The sequence below is a fragment of the Myotis yumanensis genome, unplaced genomic scaffold, assembly GCF_028538775.1.
Source record: "Myotis yumanensis isolate MYYU_CA2020_CCGP unplaced genomic scaffold, mMyoYum1.0.hap1 SCAF_2, whole genome shotgun sequence".
Classification (NCBI taxonomy): domain Eukaryota; kingdom Metazoa; phylum Chordata; class Mammalia; order Chiroptera; family Vespertilionidae; genus Myotis; species Myotis yumanensis.
This window is the reverse complement of record NW_027223753.1, coordinates 184,324,804-184,343,370: the sequence shown is the minus strand read 5'-3', so window position 1 is coordinate 184,343,370 and position 18,567 is coordinate 184,324,804. Positions and strand designations below refer to the sequence as shown.

The 18,567-nt window shown below is 35.8% G+C and overlaps 1 protein-coding gene across 1 annotated transcript in view; it reads right to left on the bottom strand.

The window, feature by feature from the left end:
• Window positions 1-18,567, bottom strand: part of SPATA16 (spermatogenesis associated 16) — a 207,340-nt gene that overhangs the window by 159,033 nt on the left and 29,740 nt on the right. Inside the window, 1 exon segment of the mRNA XM_070403628.1 lies at window positions 2,304-2,449. Coding sequence (XP_070259729.1) covers window positions 2,304-2,449 — 146 coding nt within the window.

The window sequence follows — 18,567 nt, the reverse complement described above, 5'->3', positions numbered from 1 at the left end:
CTGTAGACTTCACATTTACATAAAATTAAAGAAAGGATGCTTCAGCAAATGCAAATAAATGCAAAAAGGAATATTTTGATCCATGATTAGAATCACTCATCACAATATGATAATAATACAAAAGCAAAATTTTTCACTCAGAGTATAACTAATGGTTGTAAGCTATTTATAGACTGAGTATCCCGACTAATTAATTTAGAAATATATTGATTGTATTTCAATATCTGCTTTTAAAGCTGAGCTCTTTGAAAACATTTTAATACTAGAATTATATGCACTCACTTCCGCAGTTCCGCAATATGACAAGCCCGCAAAATGATTCATTTCATTTGGTGCATTATTAATTGTATGAATTGACTGTTTAACCTCTATTGATTTATATTTCTTACTTAATGTTCAAGTTAGAAACAGAAGCAGAAATTATTTTACAGTAGAAAAAAATTTACAAGAGTTAATTCTAGCAAATAGGGAAGATGATTTTACTATTCAGCATTATGTATCCTCCCTTCAGTAATTTTCAAGGTCTTGAAAGAGCACTCTTAGTTTTAAAATAAAAGTTTTTAAGTCTAAATAATAAACTTATTGAAGATAATCCTTGTATCCTCAGGAATAGTAGCTTTTAATTGTTTCTTTTTTAAAATTAAATTTTATTGGGGTGACATTGGTCAATTTGGATTTTAGTGGAATGTTTAATCCATGTTCATTTCTTATTTTTATAACACTGAATATAATTTTGACCTGACCATACCAATAGGAACCCTTTTATTATTGTAAGTATTTTAAAAATTCATCAAACCATTCTGATATCCAGGAGATATTCTTTCTTAAAGTGTAGGCCATGTTAGTGGTCCTGTTTATGTGTAGTGAAAGCCATGGAGAAGGTGGTAAATAATTACTTTTAGTGCACTTCAATTCATTATTGCTTACACATGTCTATAGATTTTTCTGGGCTAGTCCCAATTTCAAATATTTTACCCAAAATGCACACAAGTCACCCAAGTAGCCCAGAAATCTCAATACTTTGACATACTAAAATACATGCTATATTTCCAATATTGGTTATTTTAAATGGAGATGTAATATAATTCTTGGACAGGCCATATGTCTTGATACTGGGTTTGGAAACTATAGGAAACTGAATTTGCTTTCAGTGTCAGAGAGAATATGCCTTAGGTTCTGTAGTTTATTTACTCAGAAAAATATCTTTCAAGCAGGTTATCTTGTGAATTTCAAAGTGATTTTGTTGTCTGCAGGTTCTTGATGTCAATCTTAAGCCTACAAGCTTGAGGTCTCCTCAGGGCTGTGAAGAATCTTAGGTAGAACTTTCTCATCTTTGTGGATGTGGAGTTGTAAGTGACTTTTACCAAGCTGGCAGATCTCCTGCTTACACAATAGGTCATAATATGATTGATAGTTATGTTTCCTAGTGGTTATTAACAGGGCAGGCATTTTTCTTTCATGTTGGTATTAGTTTTTCTGTTTGTATCCAAAAGAATATAGGCTGTGAGATCAGAGAATGGACAAGACAAATGTTCTAGGTAAATTGCTCTAAGTCAGGCAGGGAGGGACAGAGACATCATAATTCTAAGGAAAGAGTTATTTGAAAGGCATAACAGAGTCACTTTATCTTTGATGTAGATTAAACTGATTATTACCCAGGAGAAGAAGAGCAAGGCTTTTAAGAAACAGGTCATAGAGAGGAATAATTTCATAGAAAAAAATAGGCCTGGAGATTCTAAGAAGTCACAAGATAATGTAACAATACAAAGTTCTGAAGAGTCATAAAAATATATAAGAAAACAAACTTTTAAGGACAAAAGTAAAAAGTGTTTCATACCTTTGCTCAGCTCTCATGTCCTGAATAGTGTCCTTTGAGTAGCTACAGTATGTTATCACCAAAAAATAAGTGACAAACTTCCAAGTTTTTCTCAGGCTTCCCTTCCACCATTTTCCATATTTTGTGCAATTTTGGAAATCCTCTCATCCTTCAGTATCACCTCCCTTAGTTACTTTATTGTCTCCCTCCTTTCTTCCTACAGAAATTGGCTACCACCGTTATTTGTCTTTGTATTTTGCCCTGCATTACGAAATAGTCATTTATGTCTATTTCTTTCATTAGGTTTGGAGATGCCCTTTGTGGTATCGGTTATTGTTTAGCTTAACATAACTCAAGTAATGAAGAAATGTTTTTTTCTGTTTTGTCTTTAAATTTAAGTGGAATGGGAACTGATAATACAAGTTGACAGAATAGCCTCTGCTTGCATAGATAGTATTTAGTTGTAGTTACTAATATTTCACTTTACCTATGCGCATGATTCAAAGCAAGGTCAGGTTTCCTCATCCGTAGGTAGCAGATAACAAGCTTCGTCTCAATAAAACTTGCCACGCTTGCTATATCCTCAGCAGATGCTTCAAATGGTTTTCCCAGAACTGCTCCTTTGCTGCAAAGCTTAAAAAACACACACACTATTTTAAATATCCTAATAATATCAGGATATAATTTATCTTTTAAATAAGCAAAACACAGATATGTACACATACTTTTACCAAACTACAAGTAAAATATTAGTGTTTTGATTATAAGTTAAATAAATTGTTTCTGTTCACTATTATGTGACTATAATGGAAAATAAGTAACACATTTTACTGTAAAATGCTTCCTGTAAAATATTTGGAAGCATCCATTGGAAGCATATCATAGAAGTATGATATATTTTAAAGGAGTGTCATTTGCTAGGAATGTCTGTTTTAAAAATAAAGCACACAATAAGCAAAGACATTAACAGAAAACCAGGTATAAATCATATTAAATACCAGGGCTTTTATGAAAACCCAGCTGAGCAATGATCTAGCACACTATCAAGTTTGATTTAATATAATAAGAGGTATCGGAAGTAAACTCCTAGGAGCCATTAACATGATCAGTGATTAATTTGAGTCTGAATCATATTCTCTAGGATGTTATTGAAAGAAGAGAAGTAAAAATTTATTAGAGTTTATTGGCAGAGGCCACAGTATCTGCAAAACATGGCAAGAATGTGGAATTCTTAATAAAAATTCCAGGAAGTCACTGGTTTCTGGACACTATGAATAAACTATAGAAAAAAAAAACAAAAATTTTTGGAGAACCCCAAACACTAAGAAGTTTCAATAATATGACACGGGTAGATCAGCACTTTTTACCTCCACCTCAGAATTTTCTACTGTTCCTTCGATTCAAGGATGATGGGGAAGAAAAAACTCCACCTTCTGTTTAGGGACCTGATTCAGGATATCTGCATCTTTGCTCTTTCCTATTGTGTACTTTTGTTTCCTATTATATCACAGTATTCAAATTCTAGAATTTCTGGAATGATTTTTATCTGCTAAATAAAATCAGCATTATCTTTTTCAAGTTAAATACCCAAACCTCCTGGACTCTTGATACAAAATTTTACAGAAACAACAAAGAAACAAACAAGCCACACATTTTATATATTCTTTGCCCCTTCCTGTCTGTACTCCTCTTTAATAGGGTGGAGCAGACAAGCTTCTGTTCCCAGGCACACTTATTGTGGGATGAATGTGGGCCATTTAGGGAGGAGTTGGGGAGTAGTTTCCATGAGGGCATTCAGATCCTACAGAGCAAAAGGAAGCCAACCTTCAGATTTAATAATATTAAAGGCTTTGTCTATGACCACCAGAACCAAGTGAACAATAAATACCTTATCTTCTAATGTCTGCAATATTTTCTACTTCTATGAGACTCAAGGCCAGAGAAGAAATAAAAATAATCAATCTTAACACACTGAAGGGAGTACTTCATAAAACCAAACTGTAAGACAGTACTGAGAGACAAAGGTAATTTTTCAATTCACATTAAAATGGGAAACAGGCAGCCTGCTGGGTAGGTTTTTATGTATATTTGTAGTAATCTTGTTTTATCAATCAAGTATTGTAAGATAGAGAACTTTCTTAATTTTATCAAAGATTACTTTATTTGTTTTTGCCAAAGTGATACATCTCTGAAATAAGCTTTGAAATAAGGCAAATATGTAGAAAATACGTTGAATTTAAAGGTAGAATTGTAGGTAAATGTAGACAAAATACTAATATCATGATTATAAAAAACAGACCATATATTTTACTGAATTTTAAAATTTCTATGCAGACATTTGTAAAGACTGGGAAGTTAATTACCCAGAAGACAGAGGACTTTAATATGGTCTAAATTTGCTTGAATGTAGGAAAAATGATTTTGTTCAAGTTATAGTTGTCTAAAACTAAAATAGTATACTAAATTTTTGATGAAATACATTATGGAGATAAGGAAATAGAAACTTTTAAACCACTTGATATGTCAGTGAGAAGACTTTGAGTTAGGAAAAATAATACTAGGTGTTAATTTTTTATTTCAAAATGAAGCCTAAAATATTTTTAAATCAAGCATGGACAAATTAAAAGCATAATATTAAAGGGAAAAGGCAGTGAAAACCTTTATGGGTGTAGTTGTTTTGATAAGAAGCTAGATATTAAGTGAGATTTCAATAGTAAAATAAAATCACAAGCTCAAAATCTAATAAGAAAATACATATTTTACGAACTATACTTGATAATTTTCTGAAAACAAGGTGATAATACTTTATGAAATACTTTTTCTAAGGTTTTTCTTTTATTTTACGTAATAAATATCAAACCTATTTTCAGAAATTGTGGCACACAGGAATTTCAAGGTTTGTTAAAAACATAGATAAAAATAACATACATCCTACTAATAGCAGAAATAACCAATATTAAATATTACATTGTGGGTCCCATTCTTAAAAATTCCACACATTTTAAAAAATTAGGATCATCATTAGCAAGATTGATATTGCTAATAGGTTCTCCCTTAATTAAATATTGTGTGGTAAATGTTTGCCAACTATATTTTTTAGACATAATTTTGAGTGATCTCTTTTTAAGATCTCAGAGAGAACAATAAATATTGAAAAACATGGCATCATTTGAGTTATTAAATATCAACAAATTAGGATATATTATCCATCCAACCAGTATTTCTTAAGGTTTTTATATTGTCTTTGAATTAAACTATGGAAGATTTTAAAATATGAAAAGGCAGTATTCTTTTAGTTATTTTGAAAAAGTGAGATTAAGGAATAGGAGGAAATAAAATTCTAAAGAAATTAAAAATTATATATGTGTAAATTTTAAATTAGAAGCAAAAAGTAAAGAATTAAGTGATAGAATGAAATCAGAAATGTGGAGGACAATCTTTAAAAATGAAACATATTAAAGAATCCATTACTGGAGAAATCAAGATGGCGGCATAGGTAAACACCTGAAATTGCTGCCTTGCAAAACCACTTCAAAACTACAACTAAAGACAAAACAGACATCACCCAGAACCACAGGAAGGCTGGCTGAGTGGAAATTCTACAACTAGAAGGAAAGAGAAAAGCACACTGAGACTCAGGAGGTGTGGAACTAAAGTGCAGAAGTACGGAGGTGCACGGAAAGGGCTGGCAAAGGAGGACGCTGGTGTCTTTTTCAATCGGGAGGGAGTATCAAGCTCCCAACTGCTCTGAACTCCAGTTCCGGGCGAGTCTTTGGGGACCCAGGACTCATACAGGGAGAAACTGGACTGTCTGGCAGCGGGCGGAACTCGAGGGCAGCTTTCTCAGAGGTGCTTGCAGCGATTACCACGAAAAACTGAGACCCGGGGACCTCTTAGGGCAGGACTGAGGACCAGCCATAGCTGTTTGCTCCGCCCTGTTGATTCCCTGAGACCCCGCCCCACCCAAGCTGTGAGCAGAGGTTTTGCATATGAATGGGCTGGCCCTTTGAGATCTAAAATTATCTAACAAACTGCAGCTGGGTCAGAGAGAACCAGAACATCCAAAAGAAGGCTCAAGGCCCCACAGCGGCTTGCATTGCTTCACAGCTGGGCCTCATCTGAGCACCTTCAAACCCCAAACAAGGAAGAGGAACCTGCAGGTCTCCATAGCTCCTGCTGGGTAGCCTCAGGCAGAGGCTAAATTAGCACCTCCTTAGAGATCCAAGAGCCCGTGTACCCAGTGGTCAGAGTGAGACCATCCAGATTACAACTCCTCAGATCCATAATGGACACACTCAGGGGGCAGACTCAGTGAGCACCAAAGCCCCACTGAAGCAAGTCTTGCCCCATAAGGGTGTCTTCAGCACAGAAGTTCTCCCACTGTAGACACAGCTGATTCTCACAGACAATTGGGCTGGAGGTCAATTCCTCCCAGTGATACCAACAACAATCAAGGCTTAACTACAACAAGACTGTGCACACAGCCCACAAAGGGGTGGACCAAGAGTGTCCACCTCAGGTAACTGGGGAGGCTGAGCCACTGGGCCCTATAGGACACCTAACACACAAAGCCACTCTATCAACACAAGGAAGCAGCCAAAATGTGGAGACAAAGAAACAGTTCACAAATGACAAAAATGGAGGAAAGCAAACTACTGGATATAGAGTTCAAAACCACGGTTATAAGGTTTTTCAAGAATTTTCTAGAAACCGCTGATAAGTTTAGTAAGACCCTCGAGGATATGAAAAAGAACCCACTAGAAATTAAGCATACACTGACTGAAATAAAGAATAATATACAGAGACCCAATAGCAGACAAGAGGATCCCAAGAATCAAGTCAAAGATTTGAAATATGAAGAAACAAAAAATACCCAACCGGAAAAGCAAAAAGAAAAAAGAATCCAAAAATATGAAGATAGTGTAAGGAGCCCTTGGGACAACTTCAAGCGTACCAACATCAGAATTATAGGGGTGCTAGAAGAAGAGAGAGAGCAAGATATTGAAAACCTATTTGAAGAAATAATTACAGAAAACTTCCCCTCCCTGGTGAAAGAAATAGACTTACAAGTCCAGGAAGTGCAGAGAACCCCAAACAAAAGGAATCCAATGAGGACCACACCAAGACACATCATAATTAAAATGCCAAGGGCGAAAGACAAAGAGAGCACCTTCAAAAGCAGCAAGAGAAAAAAAAGTCAGTTACCTACAAGGGAGTACCCATACGATTGTCAGCTGATTTCTCAACAGAAACTATGCAGGCCAGAAGAGAGTGGCAAGAAATATTCAAAGTGATGAATAGCAAGAACCTACAACCAAGATTACTTTATCCAGCAAAGCTATCATTCAGAATTGAAGGTCAGATAAAGAGCTTCACTGATAAGAAAAAGCTCAAGGAGTTCATCACCACCAAACTAGTATTATATGAAATGCTGAAAGGTATTCTTTAAGAACAGGAAGAAGAAGAAAAAAGGTAAAGATAAAAATTATGAACAAGAATTACATATCTATCAACAAGTGAATCTAAAAAATCAAGTGAATAAAAAATCTAATGAACAGAGTAAACTGGTGAATATAATAGAATCAGGGCCATAGAAAGGGAGTGGACTGACAATTCTTGGGGGGAAAGGAGTGTGGGGGTGCAGGAAGAGACTGGACAAGAATCGTACACCTATGGATGAGGACAGTGGGGGCGGGTAAGGGCAGAGGGTGGGGTGGGAACTGGATGGAGGGGAGTTATGGAGGGAAAAAAGAGGAACAACTGTAATAATCTGAACAATAAAGATTTATTTTAAAAAAGAATTTATTAGTAATGACTTTTTATAATTTCTAAAAGATTTTCATGCACATAATTACATTTAGTATCTTAGTATCTCCATGAAGCAGATAAAACAATCTGCTCCGTTTGATAGGTATTAAAACCCATGGAAAGAAAAGATTAGTGATTAGTCTCAGTGAGTAGCAGAGGCTAGAACTAATTTTTTTTTTCAGTTTTGTTTTTAAATAAATCTTTATAGTTGAAATATTACATATGTCCCCTTTCCCCCCATTGCCCTCTCTAACGCTCCTTTCCTCCTAAACCCTCACCATCTTACCATCTGTGTCCATGGGTTATGCACATACGCACATGAGTTCATTGGTTGATCTTGTCCCTCCACTCCACCCTCCTCTGCATTCCCTCTGAGGTTTGACAGCCTGATCGATGTTTCCATGTCTCTGGGTCTATTTTTGTTCATCAGTTTATGTTGTTCATTAGATTCCACAAATGAGTGAGATCATGTGATATTTATCTTTCTCTGTCTGGCTTACTTCACTTAGCATAATGCTCTCTAGTTCCATCCATGCTGTTGCGAATGGTAAGAGATCTTTTTTACAGCTGTATGGTATTCCATTATGTAGATGTACCACAGCTTTTTAATCGATTCATCTGCTGGTGGACACTTAGGCTGTTTCCAAATCTTAGCTATGATAAATTGAGCTGCTATGAACACAAGGGTGTTTCTGAATTCTTGGGATATACTCTTAGAAGTGGAATCACTGGGTCAAATTGTAGTTCCATTTTTAATATTTTTTTAAATGGAAAGTTTCTCTTTATCCTACATAAGGTTCATCATCCTAAATTATTCTATTCCTCTGTTAGAAGTTCAGTAGACCTTCTCAATAATTTACTAGTACAATGAAAATATGACTTCTGGATTCTACCTGAGTTTATTTTTCTTTCTTTCTTTCTCTTTCTTTCTTTCTTTCTTTCTTTCTTTCTTTCTTTCTTTCTTTCTTTCTTTCTTTCTTTCTTTCTCTCTTCTTCTTTCCTTCTTTCTCTTTCCACTAAGTAGGTTCTTTTCAAAGACCTGTGTTTGTGAAAGAGACTGATCCATGCCAAATGTTTGCTAGAGATTGGGTTGGTGGTTTCTTCTTGGTTCTCCTTGCAGGTCACCTTGGTGTTGTTAAACCTTGCATATAGAAATTTCTTTGCCAGGAGAATTGAAGGGGAACAACACTAAATCCAAACAAACTTCAACCTTCAGAGTTCACTGCTCTTTCTTTCACCATATCTTCAACTTCATATCTCAAGCTGAGATAAATTGCTCCTGGTCAATTTCCATTTCCCAAGTGTTAAAGAGATTAACATTTTATGCATAGATAGGAAAAGAGAAGTACTAATAGTGGAGTTAGGGGATAAGATAGCACTCAGAGTCCCAGAAATGAGTCTTTGAACAAAGTCAGGGACTGATGCATTCTAGTTGCAAAAGGCCTGTGTCTCTGAATTGGGCATGAAATAGATATAAGATAATACACTAATTTTTAATCATCTGTTCTTCCTTGGGGCTTTGTTTCTTGGAAATTCCATCTGGTGTTTGGCAGGTCTCTTGCAGTAATCATATTTTTTTTAGAAATTTCTTCATGTAGGTTAATGCACATGGTGGAATGAGAATTAGGCACAACAGCTTACCATAATACTTACCTGTAAGTTTTTCAGTGGGATCTTTAACACTTCTTTTTAAATACCAAACTAAATGTTCAGACTGAAAGGGTCTTATAACTAATAGCTTTCAATTTTAATAAATATCTTTTTATATTCCCTTAACACGATGGAAAGAAGCTCTACACTGTAGAATAACACCCATTGGTTTTAAGTTTTCTATCATCTTGTTGCATGAAAGAGGAATGAATCAGAGAGCTCATCACTTGCAACTTTCTACATGGTGCCACATAGATCTACTAAAATGTCTCCATGGGACAGAGTATGTGAAGCTAAGAGATGCCGAGAATTATGTTCACACATCAGCAGACTTAAAAGTACCATCAGGGTTTCAGAAGCAAAGCTTTTCAGCCAAGTAGGCCATGGTGTGACCTCTATTAAATTTATGGGGATTGAAGAAATGAGGTTACTCCCTGGGTGACAAGCTGTTGAATGACAGTAAAAAGTAATTAATCACTTCTACTCCTATTTGTTAAAATAGCTTGCTTCAGTCTTTTTTTTTTTTTTTTTTTTCAGGTAGCCTTCAAATAGAGGTGTGGCCACCATGTGTTCATTCCACTGTATTTCACCTTGATATGACCAGGCAGTAATTTGTTTATACTCTGAAGCATGTAGATGACACCCATTAACCTTCAGGTATTTTTTTTCTGGGATACCCCTAAACTCCAGCTATCTGATGTATAAAGCAGATTAGAAATGTGGCAGGAATGAGATAAATTAATACAATAAATCTTCCTTTCTTCTTGCCCCTGCATTTCAGGTCATAAAGGTAGTGATTTTAAAATAAATATAATGTTAACAATAGGCTTATTTTGAGGTAATTATCTGTATTATAAAGTAAATATATTGTCACATACAAACTTAGCTCTTGTACAATAATTATAATAGCTAGCATTTACTGAGTGCTGATGTGTGTTTGGCATTGTGCTAAGCCCTTTATATGTAGTATCCTATTTGATATTATCCTTTATAGATGACATCTTCTCAAATATTATTACTTCCAATTCTCAAATGTGGAAATTGGGTTTAAGAGAGAGAGTACTAACTTATCAGACAGTAATTTCTAGAGCTAAGATTCAAAGCCAGATCTGCTATCTCATCCTCATCTAGATCCTGTGTTCTTTAGATAGTATGTTCCTCAGCTGGCCATTAATGTTAGTCACAATCAAATCCTAAAAGGATCCATGTGAATCCCAACAGCTATTATTAACATTAGCTTATTCATGACCACTATATTCACATTCATATACTGAGTGGTCTATAGCTATATATCTATTTCTATCACTGGACCATTATTAAGGAAATAGTAGAATAGGCAGGAAAAGAGAGAGATAGGCAACATTTATTGAGTAACCACGTAAGGAACTTTTACATACATTAATCACTTCATTTCTATAATCACTCATTTTATACAAATAGTTGACTAATTCAAGAAGCAGAGGAGGCTAGAACATGTAAAAATGGAGAGAAAACTAAATAGTGCATAGGAATAAGAAAACAAACAGATGGTGGGTATATTATAGGGGGTAAGAGAGTATAATGCTTGTCAAGATCACAGGTGTCCTTGTCTGGGGTCCAGCAATGAAGGCCTTGGCTAGTGGCAGTGAACAACCTGGATGATGACTCAAGCCAGAACTACCAGTTCCCTAGACTGGGGAGTTTCTGCTCAACTCCTTCATATCCTTAGCTGAACAGCAGTAAAATTAAAATTAATATTTTGAGGGAATTTGATAATAATTGGGAATTTGTGGGACCCTTGGTCTTAATATATAAACTGCAGAATTCTCTATTTTCCAATTGATACTCATGTTACTTGAATGCTTTTCATAGCCTCATTTTATTTAAGTGGAGAAAGCTGGGCTGTCTGGGAGGGTATGTTTTCTTTAGAAATGTTGGGGTAACAATACTAAAACAAGTCAGATATCAAAAAATTACATGCTTTTAACAAGCCATATTTTTTAAGAACTTAAGAATGAAAAGAAATAAAAACCCAATAATCTAAAATTTATTGCCCTCTGATACATCACTTGAGTTCCCTCCCATTCACTTGATTTATCTTTCAGTTATCATGGACATTGATAGCAGTATTAATTATTTTGGAGCAAACTCCTATGGAGCAGTACATAAGTCAGCAATTACCACGAAAACACAGCAAAACAAACTATTCCCAAACTCACTGGCATTTACCAATATGCAATTATTTCTTATCCATATAGCTGCACGTTGTCTAAGGTTAGACAAGCTGGGTCATGTTCAGCTAGAGTTGGGCCCAAGATGATAGTTAACTCCAACTTTACTAGGACTTATAATAGTAGCTATCTGAGACATGTTTTTGTTATAAAAAAGGCAGTAGTAGAAAAGGGTAAGACAACTGGCCAAACACATTTAAAGCCTTGCTCATTTCAGGTCCATTAACATCCCACCATAGTGGATCCCCTCTGTTTGCTTCTTGAGGATCTAGTTCTTTCCGTAGGTTTAGGAAGTTCTCATCCACTATTTGTTTGAATAGACTCTCCATTCCTTTCTCCCTCTCTTCCTCCGGTATGCCTATTATTCTGATAATGTTTTATCTGATGGAGTCAGATAGCGCTCATAGAACGCTTTCATTTTTTTTAAATGCTCAGGTCTCTTCTTCCCTCTGTGTCATTTCCACATTTCTATCTTTGATATCATGAATTCTTTCCTCCATCTGGTTGGCTCTGTTTCCTCTGCTCAGCAGCTCACTCTTAATCTCCTTAGTTGAATGCCTCATCTCCAGAATTCCTGTTTGGTTCTTATTTAAAGTTTCCATTTTCTTGGTAAAGTACTTGTTTTGTTCATTAATTTGTTCTCTGAAGGCACTAAATTGCTTGTCTGCATTTTCTTGCATCTCATTGAGTATTTGAAGAACTGAAATCTTGACTTTTCTGTCATTTACATCACATATTTCCATGTGTTCCAGTTTGTTTTCTGGAGATTTTTCATTTTCTTTCTGAGTTGCCTCATTACTGTGGTTATTCATGGTATTTGCTAGGCTCCTTCCCTGTCTAGGCATCTATGTATTATTGTCCCTTTTCTAGAAACTTTATAAGAGATCTTTCTATTATTTTCCAGTAGGTGGCACTGAATCACAATTTTAACTGTGAAATTCCAAAGCTGACTTCCACAGCTGCAGTCAATATAGCTGCCTTGCTTAGGGGTGTGGTTTATTTTGCTCTCTTAGTAATGGTGACCTTGGACCTCCATGGGGTCCCCCCTACATGGGGGGGATCAGTCACAGAGGGAAATAGTGCTTTTGCTGTAATAGTTCTCGGTTTGCAGATAATGTGCTCCTCCTCCTGACACCAAGGAGACAGGAGGCAAGTTTTGGGAATCTAAGGGGTGGCAGGGCTTTGTGGCTCTGATCCTTTGTTTGGAGCACCAACTGCCTGACTATGAACAGCCACAGCAGCACCATGCACCCTGTCCTCACCCAGGTATTTCGGCTGGCTCAGCCACAGTTTGCACTACACATTCCTGAAGGTGTGCCCACTGAGACACTCTGCTCCTCCTAACTGAGGGAAGCACTAGCTACAGCTGATTTCCTCCCCTCTCTTGGCTGAGCTGGCCACAAGTTCCTGGCTCCAGGGCAGCATCTGTGGCCATTTGAGCTCTCCTCCCTTCTCACCTGCCCTGTTTGTTCCCATTTGCCCAACTTTAGATGCTTCAATGCGTGGAATTCTCAGGCATGCCTCTATGCTGAGCAGGGAATCCTTTGTTGAGTTATTGTGGATCAACTTGTATAAACTTTGGCGAGAGACCAAGGGGGTCTTTCATACTGCCATTCCTCTGACGTCACTCATCAGAAATAGTTCTGAGATTGTTTGTGTCTACAGCATGTTAAGTTGTTATACCAAAAAATTTCTCAGATCAAATAAGCTTGTGCATATGCTTGACTGTGGGGCTATTAAAACAATTGAACATACTAAAAGTGCATATTGCAAATATCTAAGAGGAAGATATGGCATTCAATTTTTTACAAACTTATTTGACCATAGAATCCTGTCCCTGCAACAGATTCTTTTTGAAAAGAATATCTTGAGGGCCTAGAGTTTTGTGAAATTCATGTTAGGAAATACTGTCCTACTGTAAATTCCATCTTTCTTATTTCTTAGTTCAAACAGATCCCACATCTGTTTAATATCTCAATTTTTAGGTAAATATTTCTAAAGAGAATATGAGGAGAGAAAGAAGCAAACTTAGCACATCTGATCCCAAGGCAATATAATTATATTGTTGATATGAGCCTGTATATTCTATTTCAATTTATATGTTACCTGTGTTACTTTGAGTTTGTCAAATCCAGGCATGTCTTACTGTCTTTTAAAATTCCCTTTTTAAACATTTCAGAGATATTTAATGTGCATATTTAAAGTAAACAAGAAGTTAATGCTTGCAGATGCCAAGAAAATTCTATTTCTAGTCCAAGAAAGAATGGAGTTCTGGGGTCATTTGCTCCACACTGTTTAATCATATAAAATTCTTGTTAGTAAAAAAAAAAATTTTTTTTAAATTAGCAATACCAATAGATACTTCCTTTCTCAAAATGCATGTTTAAATTAACACTTTGATGTTGTGCTATGGAGAATAACACCTTTTAAAAAGAAACACCCATGACAGTTTTAGATTGGTAGAATACTTTTTTTACACCTAAAATTTTTATAGAATGTTATAAATCTGAAAAAATAATTTAAAACAGCTTTTAATAAGCAGATTTTATAGCCACTCAGGGATAATAAAAAGTTTGAAGCATATATCATATGATATAGACAAGAAGAATATATTATCAATATTGTGACTTTTTAAGAATTTGTTCTTCAAAATAGGTAAAGGGAATTGTTCACTAATGTTTCAGGCAAAATATCAGTATGTTTTTTCATAATCCCTCTCTTATCAGCACATCTTAATGTGCAAAGAAAGACTATGTGGGGTCAGATGTTCAGGTAGCAGTGATCCCCAAGCCCATCAACATGGCGGGCAGTGCGTGGTCCTAATTGTAAAAGGCAGCAATCTCTTCAGAACCTTTAAAAAGAGTTTCTGAAGAGCTGCTGAATATTTAATTCTGCACTGTTACATTTATTTCTATGGGGCTTTGGAATTTATATAACACTTCTATACATTATTTTCTCTTCACAAAGCTCAAAGAGGTAGGTCAGGCAGGCACTCACTCCCATTTTATGGGAAATAAATCTGAGACTCAAAGAGAGCTAGTGACCTGTCCAAGGTCACACAGTTCATAAATGCAGAGGATGAAAAAGAATTCTTCTGATTTCAAATCTACTGCTTTCCCCATATCTTTGTACACTTTTTTTTTCTGAAATGTTTTGTTCAGAAGGTTTGATTCCAAGTAAATTGTTTATATTATAAATTAGATTTAAACTCTCTAATGAGTTTAGCTGAAAAATGTAGAAGAGGTGGGAGGTTTTTTTTAAGTATTGTTTTTCTAATTTAAATATTTTAGGAGAAAAGAGGCATAAAAGTAATAATACGAGGATCAGAATTCTGGAAAGGGACTTTAAAGCAATATTTCTGGATCTATGCAGAGGAAAATAAGTTTTTATAGTACATGCTAATCATTTCTTCATAGAACAATAAAACTTTATTTAAAGCACAATCATTGAAGTTTCAGTGTAAAAGCAGGCATGCTGTTTCCAAGAGCTGGTGCTGAGACATGACAGAAAGGAGTATTTTTGCTAGAGAACTAATCAGGATTTTAAGGGATGTGAGAACAGGTGATAACTTACTTTGATGGCTCACAGTTCAAGTGCACAAGAAGGAAAGGATCACTTTCTCTCTCACCAACTAATTCTTTCATATTATAGTCTCCTAAAGGCCCTGTAAAAATGTTTTCCATTTCTGAAAGAAAGGGTAAAATTCACCCAAATAGAAAGTGTTTCTATACTGACATTGCTTAGGAAATTAACATGAAGATATCCCCTCCCATCTCCTGGTTGCCTATATGCTGCTAACAATGGCAGCCCCTAGGAGAAAACATAGCAAGGAAAAAAAAATTCTACCTCGATATTTTAGCTAGTCATCTCTGAGGGGAGAAAACTCATGAGGAAATGTGGTGATTGTAACACTTCCATAGTGAGTTCTACTATAATGTAACTTGAACTTGTTAATATTTCTTACAATAATAATATCATTTTTGTATTGAATATTTTTACATATGCCATGAATTGTGCGAAGCCCTTTACTTGTATTACCATGGGAGATTGGCACTAATGTTACTTTCACTTTATAGAAGATAGGATTTAGGCTTAGGCAGCTTAAATAACTTCCTCAAGGTCACAAAGCTATAATAAACAGCTAAGCTTGCATTCAGACTCACACAGCTCGGAGGGCTTCTCTTAACCATTACACTTTTAAATACTCTAGTGGTTAAATACTGGCTACTACACTACTGGTACTATAATCCTGGCTCCCAGACAGGAATGTACACATTCTTCTATAGGAATGTACCCCTTATCAGTCATCACTATTGGTTCACAAATTAGTACCTGTACACAAAAGGCAAGGAGAGACTGAAGAAAGACACAGGCCACTCTAGATTGGGAGGTGCCAGGTTTAATAACGAGGAAACTTTACCTGGATGAGGTTATTTGGATGACCACAGGATCTCTGCACCCACCTGCCAGAATCTTGAAAGTTTTAAAGGCTTTAACAGGGTTCAGTCACATATTCCGTCCAGATGGTTTCAGCAACACGTTAATTTCTCAGGGTTGCACCCTTGAAATAGCCCTGGCTGTGAGATCAGTGGGTACAATGTACCTTTCAAGGACAGGGGAGGGAGTGAGGAGCCTCTAATTGCCTGGGTCTAGCTCCCAGGTCAACTGGAGGTCATGTCTTCTTGATAACCTCCTCCGACACCACAAAGTTAAAATAACAAATGTAGAGAGAGAGAGAAAAAAAAGAGTTAAAACCATCATGTTTTTAGGCTAGGGAATTCCTTGGATAAGAACATACCAGTTGCTTAAATATATTTGAAAACGGAACCAACTAGAAACATGCATTAATTCTGACATTAGTTGCTGCCATCTCATATTTACTACGAACCATACTGAAGTGATTCTGACCATATAAATCATTTCAACATTGAAAATAATATTCAAAATGGCACAGTTGCCTGATGGCCAGAAAAGAAAGGTGATATCAAGTATCCACTTTAACTCATCAACTTCCTAATTGTCAGATTTGCATATTATCTTAGTCTCTTTTTACTGCCAAGAAGTGATATCAGAACAAGCCAGATGAATGAAAATTGCTTTTCCCTTAATTAGTATTGCAGATCTTCCTTCTGGCTCCCAGCGAGCCCTGATGCCATGTCACTTTTCATAAACACCCAATGAGTTGCTGCAGATTCTTCCCATTGTCCAACCTTTGTGACTGTCTTCCCCACTAGTCTTGGGTGAGGACGAAGAGAAGGAGATGGGTCTGTGGATAAGTAGAAGAAAATCTCCTGCCATTGTTTTCCATCCATCTTGTTAGATTAATTACAAGAACTAGCAAAAGTTTTCAGTATAAATCCATTTTGTAATTCTTGCCTGCATGTGATATTTGAAAGTGTCTATTGTTAATGTCACCATGACAATGTTTTAGTTTGTTAAGGAATTTCTCTAGGTGCCCAAATTTATAAAGTTACTGTCTGAAATATGATACTGTGAAAAGATTGACAGTGAGTTGATATAAATAGTTGATATAGTTCAGGTGCAATTCTCTGTATTTCTTGTGAGCTTGACACATCACAAATATCTTACATGCAATCCTCATTATGACTTGAAATCACTTCTAGGTTCAAGGAGTGCATCGTTGGCGATGTTATGGTGGTCATAAATAAGAAAAACCACGTCCACGATGAGGTCCTCGTTTAAAACGAGCCAAAACATTTTAAATTAATGAAATAAAACAATCTGCAATCCCCTTCCCAAAAATGATACCCCAAGGCCACGGATAAAATAACATTTTTTTCCTTTAAAGAGGGATACAAAAATTGCATGTCTCATTTTTTTTTTTTTGCACTAGGCAAAAAAAAAGCAATGATATTATTATACCTTTTCCACATGAATTTACTCTATCTCCTCTTTATAAGCCTTTAGTCTGCCAACTTTTTATTTAATTTTAAATAAAAATATTTCATCACTTAGTACTCAGAGTTAACTAAAATAATTTGTATACACTGATCAACTAGTTAGTACATATTAAAGCTATAACTCTCAATCAAAAACACCAAAATATAAATTAAAATAACTCACTTTCTTCATTATCATACTACTAGTTAATAAAGGAGACAATTTTCCACTCAGTGCACGAGGTGTAAAATCTTATCAATTTCCTGAGCAAAATTATTCCTGGATAGTCTTTTACTGGTTCTTAATTTTTGAAAATGTGAGATTATTAGTGAGGGTATATGTAAAAGAAAACAAGCCTGTGAGGAATAAACCTATTTTGGGGTTGCCAGGTTTAGACAATAAAAGTACCTGATACCCAGTTAAATTTGAATTTTACATAAACAATAAATAATTGTTTAGTATAATTATGTCCCATTATTACTTATACTATACTACTAGTATATCACACCATACCATGCCATTCACATCCTAAAGTATCAACAATGTTTACCATTGTTGAGTCATGGGATTATTTGCAATTTTAATTTTCTTCCTTTTGATTACCATTCAATGTGTGGGATTGTTTGTGACTTGATTTTCTAGAACAGAACACAAAGTGGAAGGGGACAGAACACAAAATCTTGCATTTTGGCACTGCCTTAAAATAAGAGATTCCCTAGGCCCAGACAGGACGCCTTTTACCAGAATCTACTGAAGAACCTTTCAGAAGGGAGGAGTCAGAAAAGAGGGAAAGACATTCCTCAGAGGAGCAAGTAGTTAGAGACCAAAAACTGGAGAGAGTCAGAAAGCAGGCAAGCAAACCACAGAGTTGAGTAAAGGGCTCTCCTTTGAGGAGGACAAAGCAAGGATGGTCTTTTATGTTGACACCCCAAAATGCTAGATGAAGCCATCTCGGTGCCCTTCACCTGTCATGTATTTATCCTTTCAGAGACCTAGAGCTGTGGGGGTAATGGGGATGGAGAAGAAAGGAGGGACTAAGGTGCTGGAAGTGAGGTCCAGTGGAGACACAGGGGTAAACCACTGTGGAGAATTTGATTATTTTATAGAAACAGTATCTCAGAGATCTCTTTCATTGTCAACATTATACTTGATGAACAATGGGAAGAATCAGTTTTAGGCAAT